This window comes from Ischnura elegans, chromosome 11 (assembly GCF_921293095.1).
Source record: "Ischnura elegans chromosome 11, ioIscEleg1.1, whole genome shotgun sequence".
Classification (NCBI taxonomy): domain Eukaryota; kingdom Metazoa; phylum Arthropoda; class Insecta; order Odonata; family Coenagrionidae; genus Ischnura; species Ischnura elegans.
This window is the reverse complement of record NC_060256.1, coordinates 7,126,848-7,151,248: the sequence shown is the minus strand read 5'-3', so window position 1 is coordinate 7,151,248 and position 24,401 is coordinate 7,126,848. Positions and strand designations below refer to the sequence as shown.

At 40.7% G+C, this 24,401-nt stretch overlaps 1 protein-coding gene across 1 annotated transcript in view; it reads left to right on the top strand.

Moving 5' to 3' along the window:
- LOC124167747 (ras-related and estrogen-regulated growth inhibitor-like protein) overlaps window positions 1–8,846 on the top strand; it is a 48,287-nt gene extending 39,441 nt beyond the window's left edge. The window contains exon 6 of the mRNA XM_046545760.1: window positions 620–8,846. Within this exon, the coding sequence (XP_046401716.1) occupies window positions 620–1,150 (531 nt within the window). The 3' untranslated portion in view covers window positions 1,151–8,846. The remainder of the gene's footprint in view (window positions 1–619) is intronic.
- Window positions 8,847–24,401: the final 15,555 nt, after the last annotated feature.

The following is a 24,401-nucleotide window of genomic DNA, read 5'->3' as shown; positions in this document are numbered from 1 at the left end:
CGCTATGTGGGCTGACTTCCTGGTTAAACTCCAAGTATTCTCGGCATTAATGTAGTTTATTCACCAAAATTGCTAGGGAGATCCATCTATCCGAAAAATGCATGAAAAATACATTGAAAGTTATTTGCGAATGATTTTTTTAAGAGATCGGTAGCCCTTGAGCACAAAATTCCCCTATATCAGGATGGAAAGTTAGTTTTTTAGCGTCTTCTAGTGCTCACCAAAATATTTCACAATTACGAAGTTTGAAAGTTGCTGATGCATATTTTTTTTCAAGTTTAAACGTTTCCTATTGAAAAAGGGTAATTGACCTCGGAATAAATTTTTAAAAATCACCTCAGTCAAGATGATAATGACGATTTCTCTTAATATTTATAAGCTAAACTAAGGCAGACGGTTCTTCTTGCGTAATAAGAAATATTGCACAAAATTCCTGAAAAACGTAGTTAAGCTTCGCAATGCTTAACCCTGGACGTCATTCATTTAAAACTTTATAGGCCGTTGAAAATTTGCCGTAAAGGCTATGATGTCAATTAAAGATAGTGAATAACGAGGAAATTATAGAATAAAGGTTTTAAATAGGTAAAGTACTTAAATAAGCGTTTTTCGATCATTTCAGGTTCAAGGAACCGAAGGAAAAACAGCCGCAAGCCGCTTCAGCAGTAATGCAAAATTCTACGAGGTATCTGTCGCAGAGAACAGTAAGGACCTGTACGAGGCCTTTGAAACGCTGATCACGGAATGCAGCAGCAGGCAGAGGAACAGCCCCCCCAAGAATGGTTTCACCACGTTCTCCAGTGACAACAACAACAATAACAACGGCAACCATCAGAACGGCAACAGCCCGTTCCAGCTGACACAGTGCAACAATAAGAACAACATCATACAGGCCCAACAGATAAAAGTGCAGCGCAAATTCTCCGTCTCCAAGATGATAGGCAACTTGATCGGCAAGAGCGTAGGAGGCAACAATGCCAGCAACAACGGAGGCAACCAGCAGACGCCACAGTTGAATTCAACCGGCGTTCAACCCGTGCCGCCAGTGCAACCACAAGGTGGGACCGTTACAGTGTTCGAAAAGTCCGACCTCCACCGCAGCCGCGTGCTAAAGAGGAGGAACAACTGTGCCCTGGCCTCCGCCTCCCTGTGACTGTCGAACTGGAAGAAAGCCCCGTGTCGCGTGGGCTGGTCCTCATAATCATTTGTTCTGCCTTACGCTGAGTTTGTCCGCGTGGCGCAGCGTCCGCAAGCCGGCTTTCCCGGCATGCCGTCGACGTGGTGTTTTGTAAATCCCCTCGAGGTGAGGCCCTTCGCACGTTGAGCCGCTGACGACCTCGCAAATGCCTACTCTTTGATGTTGATAGGCGTCAGTGGTGTGCTCACGGCTGGGTTTAATCGTAGCAGCCCAGGGAGGCTTTCCTTAGGATGTTCCGATCATTTTGGGCGCAGATGAATCGTCCCCGAGATGTAAACGTATAGCTTGCCCCACCTTCCATTCCGGTGTGTGTTCACAATGTTTTCGGAAGAACGACCTCGAATCCATGTCTTCGACGTTTGAGGCGTTTTCCGACGGTGCAAAATCTCTTGAGCAAGAGTTGCACCTGATAGGTTAAGAGATAGCTGGAGCCAGTCCCAGAGTTTTATTGGGAGAGTAAAAGTTAGTCCACCTCCCTTATATTATGGCATCCAGCTGTTATGATGTCGGGGGCGCTGGTTTTCTTGCCCTCGATGTAGGTAGTATTTTGATAAATATTCCAAAAACAGCATCTCTTGTGAGGTGCAATTATTCAATGGCAGTATTCGTTGACAAACTGCCGATATGGATTAAATGGAGATCACGAGAAGCAAGAGTAGTTCGTGTTTCTTAACTTAAGAGATGAAATATCAATAGCCATCCAGACTGAAGCTCAGATCTGTGTCGTGGCAATATGGTGGCACTGTTTCCTAGTGTTTTCTTGTCGATGAGATTGAGCCTACTAGATATTCGGCATTTTCCTAACTCAAAGAACTATACCTTTATCTTTTTTGGGCTGTGAATTCTAATCTTCTTGGTTCAATGTCCGTCCGGTGTGTGTGTTTTTTTTGCTATCAAGACGGAATTCAATGACTCATTCGAGATCCTATTCGATTGAATCCTTAGTATTAGTTCTTGCCAGTTAGGAATTTATATAACTAAGCGATTTATTGTAATCGCTGAGGGTAGAAAGAAATTCGAACGCGGCCTTGCTCATCACTTTTATTTTTGTACTTGTTCCACCGCTGTTTCCGCGACATGATGATATCATGGCGTTGCATCACATTTTGGGTCGAGCTCTTTTCACAGCGGGAAGTGCACGACGAAGTGATGGATGGGAAGTGGAACAGTAGTTTTGAGCAAGGGAAAAGCGGATGAAAGATGGAGCTGATCATTTCACTGACTTGGGAATGAGGATGGTGCTACTGGCGGTCAACTGACCTTCAGATGTGTTTAAATATAAGTACCTAGCTTGTGTCCGGGAGAATCAGTGTTCACTCTAGAATCGTCCTGATAAATACTCTCATGTTGTGAGAGTATTTCTAGTCCGTACTTAGCTCTCTGGCCTTGAGGATCGTGGGTTCCGCCTCAGGCTGCGACCGATATATCGGCCTAATCTTCCCTATTCGAGTCTCATTCAAACACGACGTCACTCCAACATGGCATTGGAGTTTCTATCTTTTTACCGAGTCAGGAAAGTAAATTATTTCCACTTTCTCGGGAAATCAGATGAAGGAAATAATATTCGTGCTTAAAATATTTTTCCTTGTGGCCTCGATTAAAACAGAGAATCCGTTTAATTTTTCTGTAAAAATGGCTGAATTGTACTCTGCTCCTAACGGGTAATGATGTGCGAAAATATAGCTCTTAAATACTTTTCATTACAAAATCTAAAGATTCAACCGAGTTTGACAAACTAAAAGCCGCCAATTTCTTCAGGATAGTTTTTATCGATTATTCTTTTCCTTCTAATTGGTGTACATATGCCTAAGTCCTAATTTTGAGGTACCAGGATGATTTAAATAAGTTACTTATTCTGACTGCGGGCCAGCAAAACTGGCACTGCTGCTAAATTGTCGAGGCGCTATTGAGGCAAGTAGACGCAACCTCTGGAGCTACATTCAAATTAATGAGCTGAGTAATTTATAACTCCTATTACCCTACTTCAAGAAGCTTTGGGATGCCCTGGGGTTAACAATCCTTAATCTGATTCAGTCTCACTCTTGCCTGAAAAATTATGTCTTACCATGGCCTTAATTACGTAAGTCGCTCTGCCAAACGACTAAGATTCTGGCTGCTAGGAGCCACCACCTGGCATTCTGATTGCCTCCACATTTAAGCCATCAGTTACATTTTTGATGCTTTTTCGTCCACTCTGAGTTGATTTGTTTTCTTATTCACTAATTAGGTCATAACGCCAATGTCAATCTTCGATGCACTTCACCTCACATTTACCATTGATCTTGATATCTTCAGTTCCTTTTTCCCCAAAAAGGGGCCTCGGAAGTTTAGACATCATGGAGCGATCTGGATCCATTTCCCTGACTATTTAAAGTCATGAACGGTTCATTCAGGGTGACGGAGAGAGAGATAGAGGAACGATTCGTGATGCGCAATCGTTTTCCATTACCCAATGCAGAGGAATAACCGTTCATCGACGCTTGAACCAAAACACGATTGCACCGCAGGCTATTCGGCATTTCGGTCGCTAGCCAACGTTCCAGCCCCGTGTTGTCTTTGGGAGAGAGGACTGAAGAGATACAGCTAGAGATAGAAGTAGAGAGAGAACGTCTTCCCACGCAACATTTGGCGTCATTCGCGAGCCTCCTTCCTTCCACCACCTTCTAGCCGCCAATGCCCAGTGCGACGTTGCCAAACGTCCCTTGCCAAAAGAGTCCTCGCCACCACAACCTTTTTACGGAAAAAATAATCTCTCCGAACGCACGCATGACGCAGATACGACCGAGAGAAGGGAAGCGAGCGGTGGTTAAAGGCGTTTATTGTTGGACGCGCCCCGAGATGGATTAGATATAGGTGGTGCGGAGACTACCTGCCTAATTTTATTTCTGTATTTGCTATCCGTCCCCCTGCCTTTCTGTCGAAGGGCGAACGCGAGTTAGCTAATATCATCGCGCCAAACCCCACGCTCCCTCCGGGCAATTCTTAGCATGAATTCCCCTGGAAGGAAGTGACACAAAAAATTATTAAAATGTTCGCGCGATGAAACGTTTGGACGTCATTCGCTGAATATCTTGAGGTGAGAAGAAAAAGTCTTTCAGGAGTCATAAAACAAACCGCGGGAACGAAGACGCGTATTGTTTCCAATGAAGAAGCTCAATATGGGGGAAAATTAAAAATTCTATCCTCAGAGCTGACCTTTTTTGAAGAGGGCGTTTTTCCCACTACACTTAATATAAACAATATAATATCCCACCTAAAGGTCCGGCGATTCATCAAAGCAAATGAGCAAGTGAAATTAGAAGTGAGCTCAAAGTTTTTTTTCGGAAGTGTTTTAGCAGTCGCTTGGTAGCTCGGGGATGCGAAACATAGAGTGATGGACATTGTGAGTAGAGCCTTAGCTAGAGAACAGCAGAGGGGAAAGACCGTATTATGAGAGTGAGAGCGAACATATTTAGAGAGTAGAAAGGTGGGAGAAGAGAAGAATGAGAAGTATTTAAAGAGACTGGTAGGTGTCGCGGCCCCTCTAGGAACGAGGCGAGAGGAGAGGAAGGGGGGTACGTGGACGAATGGGAGCAAAGGAGGAAAGGGAACAAATGAAGGGGAGACTGCGAAGGAAAACAGAGGCGAAATAGGAACAGAAACAAGACACCAATGCGGTAAATACTAATGACAATGAGATAAGTTATCATTTCTCTTTGATTTCTACTGCATCCCAGAGAATGCATATCACCATAATGCCATATAAATTTCCGTTCCTTCTAAACTCCTCAAAGACTAAAATTTGGCTCCGGTCTTTCCAAAACCCGATATTAGTTACGTTTAAGTCCCTTTTCACGTAAAAGTATTTATGGTGACGATAAATTAAATATTATTCTCAACTTCATTGAAATGAACTGACCTAAGTCTCCTCATTTTCCATGTCATACTTTTGTTTTAAAGATTGGTTTCATTATGAGAAATAGGCCACACAATAGGGCTCCCATGCGGGTGATGTTCACATAGTATGTCTTTAGATGAGCAGGTATATACTCGCTTGCATCACTAGAAAGACAATTTCCTAATTTATGTTTTTTTTTGTTGCTCGTAACCCAATTCTCTGCAAGTCGCGAGGAGAAACCATAAAATTGGGTGAAGTTAGAGCGGCGCTCCCTGTGTCGACGCGCAGTTCATCCTGCTCGTAATTTCAATCCCACAGTGCGCCCGTAAATAAAGAGGGGAGGTGGAGGGGATGGAACCATATTATGCATCTTGGCGAAGTGCATCGAAGACTTCGGCATCTGCTGCTGGAGAGGTGTTATGACGTCCGTGGTGACTAGTATTGCATCCGATCCGCATTCATCCTTAGGCCAAAGCACGACCGATGAAATATTCCGATGGCACAGAGATACACGAATCAATTATTTTCAACACTTCAATTAACAGTTGTAACGAATATACAGAGCCATTCACGTAAAGCCATATAAGCTGTCTTTTTTATAAATTCCTACGCCGTAGCCAAGTCGTCTATGATCTAAAAATATTTGGCTCTAAGGAGTTATCTATGAATTGTATTTTTAATGTAATTTCAAGACATAATTTGCGTAGACTAGATGAGACTGCAGAGTGTTGCATTCTGCCACCAAATGCAAAAGTCTCAAAAATGTAACATTGACGGCCTCTAGCCCTATGTTGCTTTAATTACGATAATCATGCATGAAAAAGCAACATGAAAGTCATTCTTTGGTGCTATGTTAATTACAAAATGTAGCCTTAATGACTTGTAAATGGCCAAGGCAAAACGTAATGGCTTTTCATAACCCCTGTTTCTTGCCCAAATGACTCATAATCAGGGGCCACAAAGCAGGAGGATTCGCAGTGTTTGTGGTGTTGGCAGGGAAGGCGTTTGCCAAAACGTCTCCCTCCTCCCTCATGCTCTGCGGCGGCTTGACCATTGGAAGGCGTGCGCGTGGAACTGAAATATAAATCGGCGCGAAACGCCTTCAAGTCGCTCCAAACACGCGTAGCGAAAAAAAAAGAGGAGAGGAAACTGACCCAGAAAGCAGTGCCAAATCAGAAGAGCGCGAAAGAGTAGCGACTCTCCAAAAGTAGGGTTTGTTTTTTTTCGATCTGCGAACGAAGTGAAAAATGCGAATAAATAAAGAATGACGGTGGAATTAGTTACGAGGCGTCCCAGTTGAAAGGAGCGCCGAGGTCTTGAAGCGATGGAAAGAGTTGGGCTGGATTGATGCTCTTAGACTGCGGAAGGTTTTGAGAAGGATAGCCGGAACACGGCAAGGCGCGTGATGCAGTCACTGAAGGGGCGATGTTATAGACCGTAAGGAGTTGAAGAGTCAATCTGTATTTAATGAAGTTACACCAGCCAAATCGTAATGAATTAGCCTCCCAATCTCAACTACTTATCCGACAATTTTTCAAATGTCAAAACAACTGACTCGGAAAAAAATGTTATTACTCCGTTATAGCTATGGAACTAGCATTGACGGCGGTGGTACATACACTGCAGATTGACATCCTTATAAACAAATTAGTAAAAAAAAACGAGTCTCGGATGTTGGCCCATCAGATGATGTGCAATGTGTTGGAAAGGTGCAATATTTAAGTTTTTGAAAAGTACTTAAGGCAAAGACAACCGAGACTCAGTTTTTAATAACTCAACTCAAACTCAGTTTAATTTTAAACTTTGTTTGAGAAACTGAGATTTTGGCTAAAATTTATATTCGAGTGATGAATTGGATGATGGATTGGTTGTTAATCATCGCATATTTATGATTTCTTCCGAGCTCAAACATCTCATTCAATCCAATGTTCCATTTGGGGCAGCGTTTTTCAAGTCTCGATAATGCATAGCAAGCACTTATGCTTGTTGTTACGTCCCGTCCTTCATGATCACTCCTTGATCGTTATAGGATTTATTTTTGAGCCGGCAATCTCGCGCGCGTGCTGGGTAGAGGTGGCGCCGCGCGTGCAGATAACGATGGCCGTTGAAAACTTGTTTTTGAACGAGAGTTGGACTCGAGCGAGTGGCTAATGAGCGAAGCCCCCAACGGAGCGAAAGCCACTGAAGCGATAATCAGCGCCAATACTGCTTGCTGTTGCCACACCTAGATCCGAATCCAGGCTCCTTCCCTCACCTTTTCTCTTAATTGGAGCCATATCCCTCTCAGCACGTAGACACGTAGAAACAAAAACATTGCCGGCCTAATGATGACCCACCAAGAGTCCTTCTCCCTTTGGTCTCGAGGACATGTATTTTTTTTAACTAGTCTAGCCTTCGCCATTCTCTATAGTTTTCATCGAAAACTAGCTCTTCATTCTTTCGGATGTCTCTTGAAAGAAATGTTTGAGCAAATTAAAATAGGGAATTTACGAACTTTCAAAGATACCAAAGAAACGTACCTACACCATTGTAAGATTTTTAAACCTCGCGGACGTTTGTCCACGATTCATAGCAGTATTCTGTTGACATTATCAACGTCATTGCATTCTGTATCACTTGACTGATTATGTGATGTGGATTCTCAGCATTTGATGTGCGGGTTTATATTCCAACAACAACTTCGTACCTCGCAGAATTTTGGAATCCAAAATTGCCGTGTATACTTATTTATTACCAATTTTCATTTTATATTTATGTTGTTTTATGAGTTTTTTACACTTAGCCATAGAAAACAAGTCAACTGTGTGGATAAGATAGGGAATGTACATTTTTCCTCTGCAAAGATTGCCTGCTAAAACGCTGGAAACTTCAACAAAGAGCAGCAATTTAATGTATTCTGAAATAACGGAGCAAATTGTTACTTTCATTTTACGCTGACTGTGTTGTTGTGCTTTCCTTGTGACCTCCTCCTCACGCTCTGTTGGAGAGAGAATCACTTGATTGTAAACCTATTAGCTTTCCTCTAACGCCGACCAGCATCTTAACTTTTGTTTTCTGAAATTTTTTATGTGACGAATGCATGTTTATGCTGGCGTCATCATTTTGTATGCTGTTTGCCTGTCTGTGATGTTTTCACCTCAGAGTGAGATATTGATTGTAGCATCGGCCTAATTCATTTTCTACGCTCCTGATCACCGAACGGTTATGCAGCGAGCAGACGATATTCCATTTTGAAGTATGTGAGAATCAGCTGTAAAACATAGATCTGGGTTCACATGATATATGTAAATAGTAGGTGGACCCAATTGCTTGTTGATTGTCATTTGTTTAACTTGGCCACGTGGCCCTTAGCAACATTTTAATGATGTCTTGTCCTACCATGTGTGGGAGGTGATAGTCCAAAGTGAATCGAGACCAAGATTCCGCAATTCCTAGTCACGTCGAGTCATGGAAAATGCTCCAAATAATCACCTCTAAAGCTTTACCTGAAAGACTAATAATGGAACTGGTCAAAGAATCTCGATTACGTCACTTGATATTATTTCATCACCGCCTTCACAACTGAAGTTGTAAATATGTATATATTAATTGGATTATATAACCAGTTGGATTGTTTTATTTTGGAATGAAACTAATCATTGTGTATATTGTTATCGTTGTGAAGTACATGACTGTCTGTGATATGAATAGGGTTAGCCAACCAAAGACATAATGAATATTTTGTATCAGCAATTGCTCAAAAATGTTATTTGTCAATAAATTTGTGAAAATATACTTATTGTAATATGTTATTTACCCTATACTTCAACTCCCTCATATTAACAAAAGAACATCTTTCCCATTTCCTAAAATTTTATAAAAACACGAACTCAGCAAACCGTCATGAGTGAATGTCCCAGCAGAGACGCTGCAAGCATCCTATGTCAAAAGAAAACAATAGAGATTCTTGTAATACCAGGTGGTACCATAAAATTCACCAATTCAGTATGCTAAGTGTCACTCGAAAACTGGAAGCATTGCAAATTGCAGCATTCAAGATAAGACGTACAACATGGTAAGTATATGCTGGGAGCTACAAAAGACACTCGAACAGAAATGAAGAAATTTGTGAACCCCGATACCTCGAGTAACAAATAGGTGGGAACCTATTTCCAGTGAAAAATAATGGAAAATCAATTATTCCCACAAGTTTAATAGGAACTAAGCAATAAATTAGCAATTTAATTTTAATTTAAAATAATGATAGGCAATATTCAATGGATCTGGTAAAGCATAAAAAATAATTCAGCTACGATTCCCCAGCTAAAATTTACTGGAAATCCTCTTTCTCTGAATTGTGTTCACGTTCAATTTATTTCGGCATTTTTGCTGTAGTTTTCAGACATGGCTTTCCGTAGCCTAGCATCTAAATTTAAAGCAATTAATCTCCAATGAACCATTCAGGAAATAGAGCAAACACCTATTACAGGTAAAGGCAAGGCCGTCAGACACGAAGTAATAAGTGTTGCATTTCCAATTAAAAACCTATCAACTTCTTTTACAATGTGTGGATCTTCAAACCTGCCAAACTCTGAAAAACTAACTTCAAAATGAATAATTGAACCAGACTGATGGAGTGCAATAGCGGTAGAAATAACTTTCTACACTTAGAATTGAATCCATCGTTAGGTAGCATGAACGGCCAATACTATTGAAATGAATTTCCGCTATATATTTTACATTGTCACAGCTCAATTATAATTGCATCCTATATAGCTTGAAATGCATGCGAATAAAAGGCATTTAAGACCATGTAGAGGCATCAAAGGGAGCTATTGCGCGGAAATACATATTTGGATACAGAATGGGAGATGAATAACTATATCGCCCGCGCTTAAGCATCATCATCACTGGTCAACAATCCTAAGGCTGCTTTGACGCAGCTAACCACGCAATTTTCCTATCAGCTAATATTTTCACACCTACGTATTACTCTTTCACATCCTTCTTTACTTGTTCCTTATATTTTGTTCGAGGTCTTCCTTTTCCGTTCTTGCCATCCAACTGTTCTTCAACGATTGTATTCATCAGGCCAGTGGCGCAGCGAGGGGGGAGTTTTGCGGGATAACCCCCCCCCCCCCAGAGCTCACATAAATTTTTAAGTCAAATCTATTTTACTTAATTGGATTAATATTGCTTATAGAATAGTGTGAGGATTAATTAAATATCCCTCAGATGGCCATAAAAATCACCATTTTGAACCATTTATCTTAATTTTTTCCGGCGGAAGTCCTCCGCACCTCCCGCTTACACTGGCGGGTATGCAATACCCACAAAACCCTAAGTATTAGTTGCGCCTGAAACCCCCCCTAGCCTTAATTCCTGGCTCCATATATGGCCTATAAGATCATTCCGTCTTCTTATTAAGCATAGATAGCCGAAAATCACCCCAGAGAGAGGAAGGTTAAATAGAAACTTAAATTGGGGGTTGACAGGGCGGGGTATCGATAAGTATTGATGTCAACCAACAGATTTATAATCTGTTCGTGCACTCATAAAGACTTATACAAGTAAAAGAATGGAAAACACCAACAGAATATGTTAAAGAGTAAAATAGTGATTGACAATCTTCTGTTGCCAATCAGACATGTTCATTTTTTAAATTTATCTCCACTATCCCGAAGAGTGCCCACTGAAGGCCTATACATCGGAGGATTCGATCGAACAACAGCAATGGGCTTACACAAACAGCAATGCCCTGGATAGGGGGAATATACCCAGGAGGGACTCGAACCCGCGACCTTCCATTTGGAAGTCGAGGGCCTTACCCCGCCGCCACCGCGGCTGGTATATTACCTTGATGAACGGGAAAATGAATCCAAGAAGTTGGATGGAATTTATCGGTTTCATTAAGTTTTTTTAGCATAATCTTGCCCTCAAAAGAAATGAAATTCAAGCACTTTCTTTGGGTGTTAAAATGTTTCCAAAAATTTTAAATTTCCCACTATTATGCATACACCTTTACTTATAAATATGATTCATATGTGAAATTGAATTTTGCAACAATTTAAATTGCCATAGCTTGACTCAATGCCATCCTAACCGAATGCTAAACTACTCCATCAATCACAGCTCAAAGAATGCATGCATAGTCAAATCAAATTAAGAGAACATTCGATAGCTTACAGTTGATTTTTTTCATTACCACTGACTACTCTCAAGAGATGCTTGAATCTTTATCACTTAATGACTATTCTAAATCGATTAAAGGCCGTATGCAAACAAAATTAGAAAAAAAATTGCGGAAAATTAGCTTAGAAGGCGTTTACGAAGCATTAACGCGTCTTCGACGTCATGTATCATTCTTAAGGAGAAATAACGCACACACTGAACTGTAATTGAACTGAAGTGATTTCAATTATATCCACTAAATCGTAAGCTTCAGTGACTCTCATTAATCAACAGAGAGAGGACGAACATCCAGCCATTGGACTGCGCTCCAAAACCCACGCACTCAGGCAGGCGAGCAAACAAATTGCAAGTGGTGCGCAATTTCCCGAATCGCAGCGCAACCTCACTTACAAACACAGCTTCAAATTTCGATCCCTTCGATCCCATTTGGAGAAATCAATGGTAGAACCGTCCTGCGCAAGAGTCACCAGTGCTTACGCTGAAGATGTGAAATGTGGACTTATTGGAAATACATCTGAGGGGCTTTCTAACCGGCTATATCGCCTATATTCTCTCTATTTTTCGTTAGCGGTTCTCAAGCGGTTTTAAACAATTCACTTGGACCTATGAAGCGAATAACTTCTTTTTGAATTTCTCGTCATGAAGTTACATGTTACAAATAATAAAGTTTCATTTTCTAGCTGAAATATCTGTAACAAGTTAGGGCGTTTATCGAGAATGGAAGTAAACAGAACGAAATTCCTGACTACATATAAGTATATTTCTCTCAGCAATGGGACTTCTAAATTTCCAAGGAGATCTAGGTTGCCAGATAACATACACTTTCACAGCTATATTTGACTTTTGTTTGGCTTTGATTTGAGCTGACAAACTTCAGGAAAAGGAAGATGATGACATCTTCACTTCATTGAATTTTCGTTAGATGAGAACTGAATCTCAGTGTATTCTTAATCATTTAATAAATTCAGTATGTTATGGAAAGAACGTAACAACCTTATTGTGTTCCATCAAATGTGTCATATCAGTAGGACATCAACGCCACGTTTTAATAAACTTTGACTCGATCAATACTTGGCTGATTGCTAAGAGTGTATTGGTAGTACCGATGGTGTTTTTGGCTCAACTTCAAATATTATCTCTCAACGTACAACTATCGAAATAATTCTCTCATTATTTTATTTAATAGTTACAATTGATTTTAAAATTTTTGAAACATACGGTATCTAGAAGCACACAAGAAATAATTTCTAGCAAATTTATATTCTAGGCAGCAACTGCAAAACAGCAGCATACTTGACTTCCAACGCCATTTTTCATTCTAAAATGATACTTACTAATAAAATGAAAAACAAATTCCGCTAATATAGCGTCCTCTTGTTTTTAAATTCATCTTTACTATGTTTATTTAAGCCGAAAAGAAGGTAGACGCAACACAATCTCTGCTTTACTCCAGAATATTCTCTGAGCGGCTGGAAACATTACCTTAAAAGTGAAGAAGATATATTGCACAAATCAGTAACCTTCGGGACTAAACTGTACAAATACCTGATGAGCAAGGGTCAGATAATGTCTGAGTACTCACTTTGCCAACTGAAGTGATAAGTAAGATAAGTATTTTATTAGCGAAGAATATTTTGATGCAACCATTGCCCCATTACCCCATTGCCTGTAGCTGGCCCTTAGGGGGTAAGTGCCAATCTTTCCTCTTTGCTTCACTGCAAAGCTTAATTTCATTTAGACCATTTGACAAACTTCAAATTTTGCAACAAAGATAGTAAACGTATAAAATCGTATCCGGCTCGATTTTGTGGAAGTTCTTTATATCCATGATAAAAAGAAGAACACAATGGCGATTTCCACACTTTTAATGTCACAACTCAGCAACCGACCATGGTTTCAACACGTAAGTTTAATTGACCTTGAAAATGACACTTACGTGTTGAAACCATGGTCGGTGGGATGGGGACCGGAAACTGACGTCGCCATAGGGATTTTACATGGAGTTTTGGACTTATATTTTTTGAGGACTTTAAATGTGAATTTTCCGTACGCTCAGAGAGAAGTAGATCCGAGAACGCAGGAAAGGAGCCTACGGTCTATGAAAAGTCCTCTCGAGTGGCTATGAAGGTGTGCGAACTATGGTGTGTGTTTAAATCCTTCCATTATGTGTGTGAGTAAATGGATTTAGTGGTACCACAGGAAGTGCTAAAATTTATGGAAAGTGTGAATAGGCCAAAGACCATGGTTTCAACACGTAAGTGTAATTGACCTTGAAAATGACACGTGTTGAAACCATGGTCGGTTGCTGAGTTGTGACATTAAAAGTGTGGCAATTACCATTGTGTTCTTCTTTTTATCATAAAGATAGTAAATATTAACCGACCGGCTCTATCGCGGGCCTCCATCTAACTATTTTCTGTCCGAGAACCTCACTACAAGCTAAACGAATCCTAGATTATTTTTTAGGGATCCAGGATAAATATTTGTAATAACGCTGTCATCTGTGAGACTTTTTTTGAAACCCTGGGGAATGTCAATCCTAATGTATGGCATGAAGTAGCGCTAATTTCTCCACTCTGCTGGTGTAATATGTGATTTTCCGACTAGAATATGTGTGCAGCAGAGGGAGTGGGGAAGGAGTCTCTCATCGCGGAGGAATTTCACTTGTGTGTGGCTCCCTTTGCGCTGCCCACCTTGCTTGATCGCCTCCAATTTTTCACTCCTTTCGCAAAAACAATAACAGAGCCATTTATAGGGTCCAGCGCTTTTCGCTTCCGACGTCCATCTCTCGCGATTCCGGTTATTTTTGATTCCGCGATCTATAAATGGCTTGAATCGCACGTCATCATCGAATGATTGACACCCTGCTCCCTAAAGGGGATGCCCCTAATACACATGTGTGTATATGAATCGGCATTCCTTCTGAGACGGAGAGTTTATCCACTTGATCGCTCACCTTTGAGTGGCTGGAATTCTCTCACTAGAGGTCCACCAGCCAGCAGATGTGATGAGGGTGCCTAGAGGTGAAACGACGTCAAACATTTAAATAAAAATAATGCTCATTCAAATTCCTAGTGTTCCCCAAACATGTGTCCCTCTTGAACTTCCCAAAGTACTTATTTCTATGCCTCCATACCGCTAATCGCATTTCTCTTACTAATGCCTTCACTGCTGTCTCTTGCTGTCTCTGTTTTCCTCTAAATTACCGTCCAAATTGTTTAACTGCTCAATCTGATATAGCTACTGGCCACCTAATTTTATCTAAGACCTCACTTTCATTACTCACGAAGCTTTTCAAAACTTCAATACAACAATAAATTGTCTCAAGCAGATAATCATGCCATCTCCAATTTAAGATCGTATAGAACTGTCCGAGCAAGCTCAAATTGATAGCGAGTAGGTCACATAGCAATCCTTTCACAACGTCGATATTCCTGAAAGTTGCGGTTAACTTTTCGGTCACGTTGGAACCTCAGGGATCGCACGAGGCCTCTGAAGGAGTCGCATTTTAAAGGACCAATCAGCGAGCAGCTATGCGTTCTCCCTTGGCGACTGCGCATGCGCAGAGAGATAAAGAGTGAGGCTCCGTGCGATCTGCTCCGGCATGTCCCTCCGTCCCATCCCTCGCCGAAACCCAGCCCCCCACGTGTGCACGACAATCGCATCTAGCCTCGCCTACTTTAGAGGCAGCTCGCATTGACGAGGGAAGCGAGGAGTGGTCGCGTCCAGAGCAGACGACGACCAACTCACGCGCACCGCACGGCAACAACAACAACGGCGGAAAGGCGGGAGGAAGCGCTCGCGTGCGAGGGAGGAAGTGTAAGCCTGGATTTCGGAGAGGCACGCTCGCAGCACACGTTATAAGAGGCGAAACGGTGGCATTCCCGCGAATTTTATTTCCGTGATGACTTTGAGCCTAAGGGGCATATCTTCATTTTCTCTCTTGAATATTTTACACTCATGACCAGGGGTTGCAATAGAAACTAAACGATAGTCAAAACCGGTAAAATTTCAATAGTGCGTTCCCTGGAGCGAAATGTATAAACGAAACGAAATGCATTTGATCCCAGGGAGCTAAACTCAGGGTCGAAACGAAATCGGAGTCAAAACAACTTCGCGTCGAAACTAAACTAAAACTCTGGGACGAAACGAAACGCAGATAATGTTTCGTACCGAAGGGACCACGTGCTTCACCTTCGAACAGTTAAGTATCGACCCACGCACCGAGTACGAAGTGTGGTTGAATGAAGTAGAGATTCGGCCTACCACCATTAGATGCATGGGGCACTCATATTTTTACCACTCACAGGAGAACGGTGAACACAAACTGCCCGATCGATTTTTAAGCTCGATGTTTTAACCTCTCAACAAGTATGTAAAACGTAATGGGTCGAAACTATTCCCTCTTATCTCCCTCCACTCAATTTTTGGGATCGAAACTTAACTGTGAGCAGCGGAGTTTCGATTGATTTCGTTTCGTTCCCGGGAGTAAAGTTTCGTCCCGGGTCGAAACTAAACTCCTTGGTGATTTTAATTTCGAGCGGGAACGAAACTAAACCCAGGCCTCGTATTATAGTTTCACTGCGGGTATAGAAACGAAACATTTTCGTTTTGTTTCACTTGCCATTCCTGCTTTTAACTCAATCTTACCTTTACCCTTGACAGCATTCAGCTGCAATTTTCAGGTATGGATGTGCAAAACAAGTTTAATTTTTACATTTGAATTTAGTCAGTAATAATTTGTGCTTAAATGAATTAAGTTTTTAATACCTAACAAAAATCACACATTTTATACAAGATTGATGGCGTAATTAATTGGTAAACATGGAATTAATTTTTGAAAGGAGATTTCAGTTAGTCGTGTAACCGAAGACGTTTGCCGATAACATTTATTTTATTTTAGCAAGAATTAAAATTTTAAAGTGCCTTTATAACAATAAAATATTTCGTCAACCATCACAGCGAGGGGAGTGAGAATTTAATTCTCAGCTATGCATAATAGCAAAATTATTCGTTATACCAACGTTTTGACGGCGCATTGAATTAAGCTGTTAAAAAAATAACCTTGCTTGAGAAAAATGCTTAGAAAATGACATGATGATCCAAGGTTCCGATGAAAAATCAATAAAAATTGAGAGATTGGTTTTAAGATTAAATAATTTCGAACAATCGTCGCATGGGACAAAATTGTTTCAATCGTGGCTTAAGGAGCAATTAATATTTTTTCAAAACGCAATTGCTCAATCGTCACATTTTTTTCGTAAAGAGAATAGCCTGGAAGAAATTGAATGTCACAAAGTCCATTAATCCTAGGATGTTTATATTGGAGGAAAGATCGCATTTTCAAATGGGATATATTAAATTGATGCTCATTCCTTCCGTGGTTCTAGCATGGATGGCAAGTGAAACGAGACGAAAATATTTCGTTTCGACCCGGAGGGAAGCGATAACACGAGGCCTAGGTTTAGTTTCGTTCCCGCAGGAAATTGTCCCTCTCTGCTATGCCAAGGGTGGAGAGGGGCACATGCTTTGAGCATATTCCCGCCCTATTCCTGCCCCAGCGCAAGTCTTTCTTTGTCAGACGAAAAATTCTAAAATCTCATTAAAATCTATCTCAACCCATTTCACCACGAACGCCAGCTAATTTGATGGCAAATTCACCTGTTAGACATCTGTAAATAAAAGTGAATCCACCACCTCCTGAAATTGATAAAAAATAACTAAGACTTTTTAGGCCGCTTTTTTGGAAAAATTGAGGACATTTTTCCGCGCTTGGCTCATGACATGGATACATTTAATGGAGCATAGTCTCTATCCATTACTTTACGATTCAAAAGACTCTGGATTTTCTTTTAGACTTACAATCCTTTCAATCCTATCTTTTCAGACGAGTAAATAATTATGCTATAGCAAACTTCCGGTTCATATTTTATACCTTCATAAACAACCAACTATTCTATCAATGACATCGATATATTCGGACAAGATTCATTAAAAAACATCCAGAATAGAAATACTGGTGCACATTTTTACAAAGCGTATTTCATGAACAATTTACAACGCAACGCGATTAAAAAACTTAGTGGAAAAATGTGCAAAAGTTTTTCTATGTTTCGACAACTGTCTGCAGCAAATATTATCACATATGGTAAAAGTATCAGGTTACAATTCCCAAAAAGAAATTTTACAAAAACCAATAACGAGGAACTAGATGTAGGGTAGGAAATTACTAAGAAACTATCAGACAATGGGGATAGTATTAGGATTAACGCAAACGGTGCGTGCGGTGTAGTGCAGACAGCAGCCTCGAATGCCAAAACAAACCATCCCCGACATCTTAGGGGAGATTTCTATCGTAGGCGGACAAGAACACGTGAGAAGCTCTCGATATTCTCCCATGGATTTCCAAACACTCGCAAGGAAAATTCCTGTGGCAGAACGCAGCTTGTGCAACGCTCAAGTCGATTGAAGATCTCAAAAAAAAAGTTCATTGAGAGAGTTAAGCGAGCAATAAAAAGGCGAGGATGTCTGAGTCTCAGGATGCAACTGACAAAGAAGGGGAGAGAATGGCATTGATATTGAGCGGAAAAAGGTTTCCCGATTGATGGGCCCTTCAAAAACAGTCTTCTGCGGCGGAAGATACCGTTATAGCAACCCACGAGGATCTAAAAATGGGGAATGCTTTGGCATAGTGGCTAACGAACAAGGTGAAATGCAGACACGGGTGGAGATTCACCAAAGGAGCCTCGTCTCCCCACGTGGAGAGCACTCTAGGGAAATATCCCCTTTTGAAGGTGAAGGTGGCATAGGAGGTATAACATCCTTTGATGCATTTTTGCCGGATAAGTATCAAGATTGAAGAAACAAAATACGGTCAAAATGCACTCGCGTACCAAGGCGCTGACTGAAGGCAATAGAATTATGAAAGCATATTAGGCTGATTTTGGAAATTCTGCGAATCCATGTCAAAAACAAAAACTAAGGTAATTTTTCACTCTATACTGAATAACTTAAAAGCTTTAAGGGAGCACCGAGATTGATTTCATTGACTGTTTTATAACCAGCTGAGACTTTACTTGATTGAGTTCAGGACACCAATTACAGCGAAAATAAGTACACTCTTTTAATACATGACAGGAAAGAAAAATGAATGGAGACGAAATTTTACGGCAGAGAAACAGTTTATAAACAGGGATTGAAAATATTTCTCTCCCAGCATTTGAAGAAGATTCTTCAATAGAAAAATCTCAAGGAGTCTCCTACATTATATGCAACTAAAATCACTCTATTTCATATTTCGCTCCTATTAGGGCTAACTCACCATGTAATTGACTTATCCAAAGCTGGGAGCCATTTTGTACACATTTTTAAAGAAAACATCCACACGAACTCAATCTCTATAATTTTTTGCAACGGAGTGATTACGCAGACTAATTTTTTTCCATAAATTTCTATGGATATATTGTAAGATTTTCCATTTACAGAGACCAAAAACGTTATTATATCTGAGGGATAACTCTAAATACTTATAATATATATGTGCGATATTACCCTAGCCTATAATACAAGGGAAGGCTGCGTGGTTCATCAAAAACTGCTATGGTCGTACAAAAATCGTTAACCAGATATAAAGCAAATTAGGCTGGGAGCCGCTGGAGACTCCGAGGCTGCATCCTAGGCTTAGTTTGCTTGAAAAATTGAGAATGGATATCTTTAAGAGTAACACTGAGAACAATATTAGAGCCACACTATATTTCCTGGTCTGATAAAAGCGATAAATTAAGAGAGATGTTTTGCCGAACGGATAGATATAGGAATTCTTTTATCCCCCGAACCATAAAGGACTTTAATAAATATTAGTCGTAATTTCGTTGGAGCGTTTCTTTTTTATGTGCAAATGACTGGTGTCCTAACTGGCCACACGACTTTTAGGCGCCTTGCGGGGTAGTATGTAGATGTATGTATTTCCCACATCGATAAATGCTTATAACAAAGGGTACAACAAACTAACGTACAGGAATTATGATTTTTAATCATGGCATAAAATCAATGAATACCAATTTATTTGCTTGAATTTTCTATCCGTAGTAAATTGAAAGCAGAACGATAAGTCTCAACGAGCGGGGATGAAAAAAGCGATATTACCCTAGCAGAACAGAAGCAAAAAAAAATAGGCGCAGGAATAGAAGGATCAACAACTTGGCTATTTCCACGTGGTAATTTATTGAGACCGACCATGGTTTCGTTACGGAGTAACATTATCAGGGTGTCATTAACAGAATAACACTATCTAAACCTTGATTATGTTACTCTGTGACGAAACCATGGTCGGTCTCAATAAATTACCACGTGGAAATAGCAAAGTTGTTGATCCTTCTATTCCTGCGACTATGGATTTCCACCAAGTTACGCCCGCTACTATTGATAATTAAAAAAAATAGTGTCTTCTGGTATTCTCGTAATTCGTTTGTACAGCCAGGAGATACCAGGCAACAGAAGACATTTCAAAAACCAGCCACGGCGCGGTACTTATTGGAGGCGATCGACAGCTTTGACTTGCACCATTGGAGAGGGTAAGCAAGGAAGGGTGGAGTGAAACCCTGCGTCGTCATCGTTCCACTCTTAACGATATCCGCCAAGGGGACAACGGGTTAACGTCTCGTCCGACGGACGCAGTGCTTGGAGTGACATCCATACAGGCACAGATCGAAAACCCATGATAATTACACCTCCGGGATTCGAACCCAGACCCACGGGGTGTGAAGCCAAGTCTCTAGCCCCCACGCCATCTCGATGCCCCTCTAAAACAATTGGTCGAGCCATAACCAATCACAAAAAATAATACTTATTAGATTTTGAAACAACAAAAATTTCATGAGAATAAAATAAAATGGTAAATTTCACAAATCAATGGACATGATGGCCTGATGAAGACAATCGTCGAAGGACAGGTGGAAGGCAAGAATGGAAAAGGAAGACCTCGAACAAAATATATGGAACAAGTAAAGAGAGATGTGAAAGAGAAGAAATACGTAGGAGTGAAAAGATTAGCTGATAGGAGAACTGAGTGGAGAGCTGCGTCAAACCAATCCTAGGATTGTTGACCAGTGATGATGATGATGATGATGGTAAATTTCCACACAATTTTATTTGCAAAATACCAACCCGGTTTCGACACGTAATTTTATTTTATTCTCATGGATATAAAACATTTCCACCAGATATCGTCGGACACTGTGAACAAAAATTTCCATCTAACTTTGCAAACGTGATATATCAACATAGCATTTAAGTTGGATGTAACTCAAATTCACCAAATTAACTAATTAAACTACAGTTAACATTTATTATGAAATTTATGACCTATGCAGCCAAGATGTTAAGCAAAGTGAAGACTCACTGGGTCTCGTCGAATCCTAGTTCACCATCAAACACCAAGGCCAAGGTCGTTACTGAGAATAGGAATGATGTGTGTACGGATTTAAATGGCAATTTCCGTTGATATTTATGCTTAAGCAAAAACTGAATGAATATTAAATCAACTCCGTCATTTTGTTTATGAAGAGAATATAGTAGCATTATATTTTAAATTGAATTGGTCCAAATTAATGAAACTAGAACCTATGCATCAAAGTAATTATTTTTCCATATTTTTTAATAATATATGATTTAAATTAAAATTAATAAGATTTTGGGATAAAATGGATCCATAAAACGTGAAGTTTATTTAAACAAAGGTGAATATTTGGTTTTAATGGATACTGTTTTATCCAGCTATCGCTAGGAAAGGATCCTTCCATCCTTATAAATAATGGATGAATCGAGAAAAATAAAAAAATCCTAGATTTTAATGAATTTTGTCACTTATTTTTTTAAATGTCGCTTACTTTTCTATGTGTCGCTAAGTCACCACCTCCATTAACACTTTTATGGCTTAAAGGTCTCACAAAAGAGGCCAGCAAATTACATATGCGCGAATATATTAGGTGAGACCTTCATTGCTTCTCCGTGTGTACATCCGTGTGTGGCTTCATGTAAGTTCCCTGCTAGTCCCTTATAAACTCGGCCGCCTCACAAGAGAAATAGGTTAAGGACTGGCTACGGTGTTTGACGCCGTCAACAGCTCATAAACGACATAAGCACTTGTAACAAGGTGACTACCGTCTCCACTGGCATTGAGTAATTTGGTCTCAAATACACGCGCTCTTCTCTATACCATCTGGCTACGCTTCTGGGGACTGAGACGACAATCAGAAAACTCTTCATCCTACTAAATTGAAAATAAAGATGTAAATATTCACACAATATGCCCTTCCAAAAACTGGAAAAAAGCGGAAAGAACTTTAATGCCAGGTTTCTTTAATATCATCAAAAATTTATCCTCACAGTATCAATTTTTTAACCTGGACTTAGACTCTATTAGACTTGCTATTTATTCACTATGTTCTCAGTACATACATTGTACTGACATCAGGTTTTATTAACTGAAGTGACGGACTCTTTTACACACAAGCATGCTTCATGTAGAATATTTATAACAATTGTGCTAACGCCAATTATTGTTGCTTAACTTTCTTCACAAAAATACGGATAAAAAATTTGTTAATCCAAAGATGAGTTTCCGATGGCACTGAAGAAACGTAGAAATGAATTTCTTTTCAATTACAGTTTGTGTCAGTGCAACCATTTCGGTAGTTACCGAGATACAACCCTGAAAATTCGAGTATCTCGGGTATTTGCGCGGGCAATAACTGAGCGCATCTTTTCCTGAATAGCTTGAACGACTAGGTGAAATGCGAAAGCGTGATTTTTTATTTCAATGCCTTCACCTGGAATATTTTATGATCCTAAAATTCTCACCCTCTGTCAGACTAGGTGACTTATCCATTCGGCTTCGGTGAACGCACCTGCAAGTATGTACATACGGGAACGACGCACTAATTTGTTCGATATTCCCCTTTTATCTCCTCAACGTCCATAGTACTACTTTTCGAGACGGACAAATGATATACCTCCGATCTCACTCAAATCAGTCCCTCCCACTCTCCTTATCATTCCATTAACACGAGGCATGGCACTTTAATCCAATATTTAAGATGAGGGAATGTGCTAGCTGTGTCGATCTCTCCAAAGTTTCAGCTCGGGCTTCGTCGTCAAGGAAATGAGTGTCGAGATTGAATAACCATCGTATTTTATCTATTTGTCATCGCCTTAGCCAGGTACTGCGTGATTGGCTGCGGCGTTATTCGGCGTTAAGGAATCTACGTCCTCTTGATGTTTGTGTCGAGTGGTCAAGACGGATTTCCAGGTGGAAATCAGTGTAAGGCCTGGAACTCCGTTTTTTTATATCGTTTTTCCCTTTTCTCTGGTCTTTCACTAAGCGCTCCCAAAATACCGAACATTCTATGAATGTGCATACACATAAATGGAATATTCCAGGATTTCCCAATGGATGGTTTGGATGAATTCTTCTCAGGAATTACGCCGGGTCCGGTGGTGTTGGCATTCGTCGTCTTTCTTCAGCCCTGAGGATGCTAGAAAATAATTATAGTTGAAATTCAGCCGACATGGACCACCTGACGCGTTGTTATACCCCGAAGCGAGTTCATCCAAACGTATGTATACCGGTCGATAATTAAATCTCGACACTTTTCTCTAAAGACGGCGATCGAGTCGGGAGTCGAAACTTTGAATGCCATTGGAGACTCTGACCCAGCGAGAAACCCGTGAAAAACATATGAATGTCATTGGTCGCGAAGGCGCCAAGTGATGCTTCACCTCATATGAGTTCTGATCGTCTCATTTGATGCGATCCAACAGGGCTCGTCCAGCAATTCCTTCTTCGATACAGATACAAGCGATACAGATTGACAAATAAACAGAGCCACGCTTTGTAGGTTTTCGATTAGACGCCAACCTCTCAAGCTGCATGCGGCGGACCTCAACCATTTCTCCGATAAGTTGATGACGCCACTAAATCTTGCCGAGTGACTCGCCACCTCCCCTCGCATCACATGGCTCGTTGTCTCTCCCGAATGAGCGATGCCACTCCCAACAATGAAACAGCAAAGTACTGGCTAACTGTCTGGCCAAAATATTAGGGATCACGTCACAGGTATGAGACGAATCACTGTATTGGCTCGCTGGAACGCTATAATTCGTAACAGTGACGCCTCTCAACCGAGCACCCGTCTCTAACATTCCCTAAACTCGAAGGAAACTTAACTCACTAAGGTTGCCTCGGTTGAGATACCACTCACTCACTCACACACACGTTAATATCGCGCTCACTCCTTGGGCTAGACTACGGGAGAAAATGCTCAACTTTCCTGTTCTCTGATATAATTTTTGGTTTTTTCCCGGCGAACATTTGCAGTGAAGTTTTCTCGGGTTTCGCACCGAGTCAGGTCCTCTATATCTCCTTCCAACGTTTCGACGGACAACTCGCCCATCGTCATCAGGGATTCAGGAATCCAAGGTATTTTGGATTTCCTGAATCCCTGATGAGTCATGACGACAATGTCGACGCCGACGCTCGACATCGTCATCGGTGGTGACGAAGGGCGAGTTTTCCGTCGAAACGTTGGAAGGAGATTTGGAGGACCTGATCCGGTGCGAAACCCGAGAAAACTTAATTGCAAGTTTCCTGTTCTCTCACAACAATTTAATGAGGAAAAAATGCAATGACGTTATCCACTTGCGAAAGATGTCCGGTAGCTATCTTTATTTTTTCATTATTAAATTACGAGAAAATTTATTGAATGAGGAAGACTTTTTACCGCTTTCACTTATTCCACTTCCCACACCTACGACCGGTTTCATTTGATAAATTGCAATTTTGCGTGCCAGAAAAAGACTCCATGCTGAAAGGATATCCATGCTAATCGGTATCAAGTCAAACAGAATGTGGCCAAATAACTCAATAAAATAATCATTCAAAAGATTTTCGCCAAAATATTTGACTCGCTGAATGCAATACTCACTAATCCTTCACAGAAGTTCCAGGAGTCTTTCCGTAAAACCCCGAGCACAGGGTGAGGAGATGATTGCTAGGGTATTGTCATTGTTTTTCCCTTAGAGGTTTCGATCTCGAATTTTTCTGTACGCAAAGGTAGACATGCATTAAATTTGCCGCAACAGAGGGTTTAGTCAAATTTA